At 41.9% G+C, this 6,029-nt stretch overlaps 1 protein-coding gene across 1 annotated transcript; it reads right to left on the reverse strand.

Annotated features, from left to right (window-relative positions):
• Positions 1–313: 313 nt before the first annotated feature.
• On the reverse strand, positions 314–1,002 carry Arl14 (ARF like GTPase 14). Its single transcript, XM_021159178.2, has one exon. It carries the CDS (start codon positions 1,000–1,002, stop codon positions 424–426), a length of 579 nt encoding a protein of 192 aa, XP_021014837.1. The 3' UTR covers positions 314–423.
• Between the last annotated feature and the right edge of the window lie 5,027 nt (positions 1,003–6,029).

The raw sequence follows: 6,029 nt of genomic DNA on the forward strand, positions 1-6,029 counted from the left end.
AGATTTTCAAAACGTTAACATCCACAATTTAAGCTTCTTTTTGTTATTTTCTCACTATTCAATTACTACCTAAGGACAGGGTAGAAATTCAATGCCTGTAACATCTGGGAACTATGTGGAAAAAATCCTGACTATATAAACAGACAGCTATTTAAACTTTAGTGGTCATACAAAATTAATTAACATTTATCCGACTCTAAATAGGACTTTCAAATCATCCAACACGTTAACCTTTACAAAATATAAATTCTTCCGTTTCAATGACCATTACCCCATAGTTTGCTTAGAAAGTTCCTTCTTTAGCTGAGCAGGGTGGGAAACCACCCCCGAAAAGTTTGCTGATTCAGCAACTTACTTTTCTTTTTGTTCCCCCACTTTACATGGGAAATAAAACAGATTTCCCATTTCCACTTCATCATCGTCTCATTTCTGCTTGAAGATTGCTAAGGTCTCTCTTGTCCTTCGGTGGCTTTTCAGAAACTCGGTTAATTTCCTGAACCCATCATCCAGCCCTTCTCCAGTGACCGCACAGCAGGGTTGCACATACCAGTTCCGGTTGCTGCACAGCTTCTTCACCTTGAACATCCTGGTGATGTCTTCGGCGCTCAGAGCTCCCGGCAAGTCCTGTTTGTTGGCCAGTATGACGACCGGCGTGTTTTTGATGTGCTCGTTCTTCAAAATGTGCTTGAACTCTTTGCGAGAGTCCTCCAGTCGCTTTTTGCCTTCGGAACAGTCCACCACGTACATCAGCCCATGCGCGTTCTCACAGTAGCAGTCCCAGACGGTTCGCATCTTCTCCTGTCCTCCAACATCCCACACGGTGAGTGTGAGACTGCTCTGCAGCTGGACCATTTCCACGTTGAAGCCGATGGTTGGGATGGTTGCGAGAGTCTCAGCAAACTTTAACCGGTAAAGCAGAGTAGATTTCCCAGCTGAGTCAAGTCCCAGGAGAAGAATGTGGGCTTGCTTGCTTTGGAGGTTTTTAGAATTCAGCAGACCCATTTTAGGCTTTTTCTTCCTTAAAGATCGTTTCTTTTAGCCCGAAACAATGCGTCCTTTCCAGGTCATTCATGTAAACGTTTAGGAAAAGAGAGTAAAGTGCCACAGTGAACAGGTGCCTGTCTTCGTTTATATTGTAGCTTATCAACTTGATTATAGGCAAACAGTGTTTTATTTGCAGTCCCAGCCAATCCAGAAGACGCTGTGGGAGTAACCAGCATGTATCACAGTGGCTCAAAGGGGACATTCTTTGTGAGTGAGTAGGATTAGGAGTGGCTGGCTGCCGCAGCTTTCTGCAGTCTCTCAGGTCCAACAGTTTGGAGGAAATCAAAGAGTAAGGTGTGCACGGGAACCCCATTGTAGAACGAACACAATCTTTTGTTTTAACCAACTTTAAGTGAACTTTTTGTAGGTCAGTCTTATCCAGTTGTTAATAAGTGTCAGGGTTGCCTAAAAGCTTGGAGAGTTTATCTCCCTCTTGGTATCTAAGCTTCCTGTTACCGGATTACTCAGTAGAAACTTTGAGCCCTTCTGGGTTATCATAACCTTGGTCTCAGAAGCAGAGCATCATTTCTGAATCTTCCAGGCAGGGAACTTACACTACTGACAAGACCAGATTCCCCAGGGAATTTTTTTTTTTTACCCACTTTTCAATAAAACAGACTGCTCAAAGATGGCAACCTGAGTATACACAGATATTTATCTCATCTCTTTACCAACACATCATGATAAGAGAAACAAAGTCATCAGAGAGTCCATCAGAGGGTGTGATTTTGACAAATATTCTAAAAGACAGAAAATAGGCCTATTGGGATAGAACTGAGGCTGGGGGTAGGGGAGGGGTGTGCTGGATTCGGAAGAGTGGAAAATAAATATATTCCCAAAACAAGAAGCAGATAATATAAAAAGGAACTCAGAAAATAAAGACAAACTCCTGAAAACATTTTTAAAAGCAGACATTTTAAAGCCAGGCACTTATGCATGCCTTTAATGTTAACACTCAGGAGGCAAAGGCAAGCAGATCTCTGTGAGTTCAAGGCTAGCCTGGTCCACAGATCAACTTCCAGGACAGCCAGGGCTACACAGAGAAACGTTTCAGGGGAGGAGTGAAGTGATTATTTTAAAAGCTCTATGATAGGTTAAAGGCAAACATTAAAGGAATGCATCAGAAGGCAGAGAATGAGAAACAAGAAGAGTCACCTGAGTCACATCTCAATGACAAAAATTTATTCCTCAAAAGGTAGAAAGCATGCCAGCAGAACACTGAAGAGGAATTTTAATCCAGCAACATGGCTGCTCTGGCAAGGGATCACATCCAAAGACCTTCTAGGTCTGTGTGATTAAGTTGGATTTCAGTATGATCTGGCTGGAATATAGACCAGCCCTTAAAGCACATCTTTAATCCCCAACAATGATGATGAGATTAGTTTGCAGAAGGAAGCCCCTATGTTGGAAGTGGCATCTAATTGAGGGGCAGACAACGTGAGGAATGAGAGAAAGATTTGACAGAATAAGTCAGAGATCGGATACGTACAACTCACAAGAGAACAGACAGGAAAGGAAGGCAACTTAAGAGCAGAGCAGAGAAAGAAAGAGGTGGTGTGGTGAGGAGAGAGAGAGAGAGACAGAGACAGAGACAGAGACAGAGAGACAGAGAGACAGAGACCTATAGGGATAGGTAGTAAAAAGAACAAGATAGACACAGAACAAGCCAGAGAATGAGAAAGAGCCAGAAGATTAGAAGTGATTGCCAAAGTGAGTATGAGGCCAAGCTGAGCAATTTAGTGAAGAGACTAGAGAAGCCAGGCTGAATCAGTCAGCTTGGAAGATTAGATTGTACGGAGGCTAGATGCTTCCAGGCCTGGGTCTAGGGATGGTTATAACAGAGAAAGAAATGATCTGGGTTCAGCCCAGGCCATGTAGTGTATTCGAACAGAGCCCTGGGTAAGGCTCTCATCTCATCCCGCCATCTAGGGAAATAAAAGAGACATTTACAGAACACTCTCAAATAAAAAAATATGCCAGTTTTCCTGGTGCCAAAGGATGAAGTCTCAGGCTGGGATGTTCAGTGGGTAAAGTGGTGGTTACATAAACCTCAATGACCTTAGTGTGACCCCAGAACCCATGGAGAGGTGGAAGGAGAAACCCAACTCCACAAAGTCTTCCTCTGATGTCCACAAGTGTGCGATAGCAAGTGTGTGTGTGTGTGTGTGTGTGTGTGTGTGTGTGTGTGTGCACATCCAAAACATAATTTGGTTTTAAAAGTTTTAAAATAGAGAATTGAAATCTCTAGATGGGAAGACTACCTTTAATCATTAACAATATGACTTTTATGAAAGAACTTGAGGCATATGATATACATGTTTTATTTTTATTGAAGATTTTAAAAAGAAAAAAAGTTTACAGGTAGACTACTGTATGCACAAAAAATACATATAAAGAAAGTAGGATCTGAAGAGATGGCCCAGCATTTAAGAACACTTGCTGCCCTTGCAAAGGAGTGGAGTTTTGTTTCCATCACATTCTGCCTGGGACAGCTCACAACTATTTATAACTTCAGCTTTAGAGTATCTGGCTTCTTCTGGCCTCCTCCAGCACCCATACAGTGAAATACACATACACATTTACAAGGATTAAAATTTTAAAAATTATACAAGAACCCTTTGGTAGATGCCAACCGACAAAGACAAGTTAGATGAACCTTTAAACGGCTTTCATTGAGGAGAAGATGAGAGATATACAAACAATGAAAGTAACACAAATGGGAGAATTATGCATTCCACAAGAAAAGTTAAACTTAAGTGTCCGTGGCTTCCAAGATTACTTCAGGGTGGAAAGCAACAGGGAATTGTGAGGTGAATGTAAAATTTGGAAAAACATGGGGTAGAGATAGAAAAGTAACAGCGTATGCCCAGGTTGTGGTTTTTCTATAAACCTGTAAGAGTCACAGGAAAGTAGCTAAATCCAAATTCTTAGACATGAAATAAGATGACAGGCCTAGACTCTTCAATTTATCTCCAAGTCACAAAGCAAGAAGAAAAGGCAGAGAAGAGAACATTGAAAGTTGGACATGCAATCATCTTAAAGATACTTTATAAAAGAAAAAAACACTAATTAAAAAAAAATGAATAGGGGCTGGTGAGATGGCTCAGTGGGTAAGAGTACCCGACTGCTCTTCCGAAGGTCCGGAGTTCAAATCCCAGCAACCACATGGTGGCTCACAACCATCCGTAACGAGATCTGACTCCCTCTTCTGGACTGTCTGAAGACAGCTACAGTGTACTTACATATAATCAATAAATAAATCTTTTTTTTAAAAAAAAATGAATAGCACCAACCAGGCATGTGGATCTCTGTTAACTTGAGGCCACCCTGGTCTACAAAGCAAGGGACACATAGTAAGACTCATTTTTTTAAAAAGGATAAATAAAGACATTAATAAGCATTAACTATTGACTCAGTAGGTTGTGGGCTATTTATTTAAAAGCACTGTGCATTGACTGGGACTAGGGAGATGTCTCAGTGGGGGATGTGCTTGGTGCGTAAGCATGAGGGTCTGAATCCAGTTCCTCAAACATAAAATCCAAGTGCCTGTATCGCCAACCATTGGGAGTGTGGAAAACTGGGCGCGGGGCTCACTGGCCTTCCAGTCTATCTGGAATAGTAATCTTCGCACTCAGTGAGAGATTATCTTGAAAAATAATATGGCAAGCAATAAAGGGAGATACCCTAGAATTGTGGCTATGAAATAAGACAGCCTTGTTCTGAGAACATACTGGATAACAGTGATAGCACCAATTGAGTCAATGGGCCTGTCACAGATATGCATCTTATGTAAAGAGGAATATGTGTAAATATAGCCACAGTTGGCAGGGTTAGGTGAGTAGGATTGGATTCTTTGTACTGTTGTTGAAGGTTTTATTTTTCCCTCCAACTTCCTTCTAGACTTGAATGTTTTCAGAATGACTTACTGAAAGGAGCTGTATTACAATGAGCTGATCAAATCAGGCTGCCTTCACAGACATAATTCAAGTTCCAGAAGTGAGTAGACTTCTTCCTAAGGTGAACTTGGAGACTCTGAGTACCACTTGAGCTCTCTCTGCTCCATATTTTGAATACGTTAAACACAACAGAAAGTTAGACATCTACTTTGTATTAAACTCAATGCTGTGTGCATTGTTGGTGCTAGGGCATCTTTCATTTACCTGGGCCACAATGAGTATAAAAGTACCACATCTTGGATGCTTACTGTTGAATGAGCTCACCCTTCCTACTTCTTTCTGAACTCTGGCTGGCTGATTCAACTCAGCTGTTCTGGCTCAAACTTTTCTCCAAACCCACTGATTTCAATTTGGCTTCTCTCAGCTTCTCACCAAATTGTTTTGCTTGGTCTCTGGAAATTTGTTCTAATCTTTTGGCTTCTTCTCATTCTCTGGCTTCAGCTGCCTCTGTTGACCTGTACTAAACTGTGTGAACTCATGAATGAACTTAACTCCACTGTACTGTGCTCACTGCACTGACTCCTAATTGACTCATTCTATCAAATCTTCCTCTGATTCATCACTTTGTCTGCCCCTCACTTAGAGTTCACTTTCCAACATGGCTGTTTCCTCCTCCTCCTCTTCCTCCTTTCATTTTGTTTTTGGTTTTCTGAGACAGGGTTTCTCCGTGTAGCCCTGGCTGTCCTGGAACTCACTCTGTAAACCAGGCTGAACTCGAATTCAGAAATCTGCCTGCCTCTGCCTCCGGAGTGCTGAGATTAAAGGCATGTGCCACCACTGCTCGGAGGCTGCTTCCTTCTACAAACTAATTTTACCTTAAAGTTGTATGCTAAGGGGTGTTGTCTGTATTCCAGTTAGAGGGGTCAAAGGTGTGGTGGGTGCATTCCAGCTGGATCACACAGACCTAAGTCTGTATGTAATCCCTTGCCTCTCTGTAGCCTGTTGCTGAATTAAAATTCTTCTACAGATGAGGTTGTTGCTATGTCCATGCCTTTACACTCATTCACATCAAAGCACAGGTCCCTTTTT

Source organism: Mus caroli, unplaced genomic scaffold, assembly GCF_978045245.1.
Source record: "Mus caroli unplaced genomic scaffold, Mus_caroli_1 scaffold_3, whole genome shotgun sequence".
Lineage (NCBI taxonomy): Eukaryota > Metazoa > Chordata > Mammalia > Rodentia > Muridae > Mus > Mus caroli.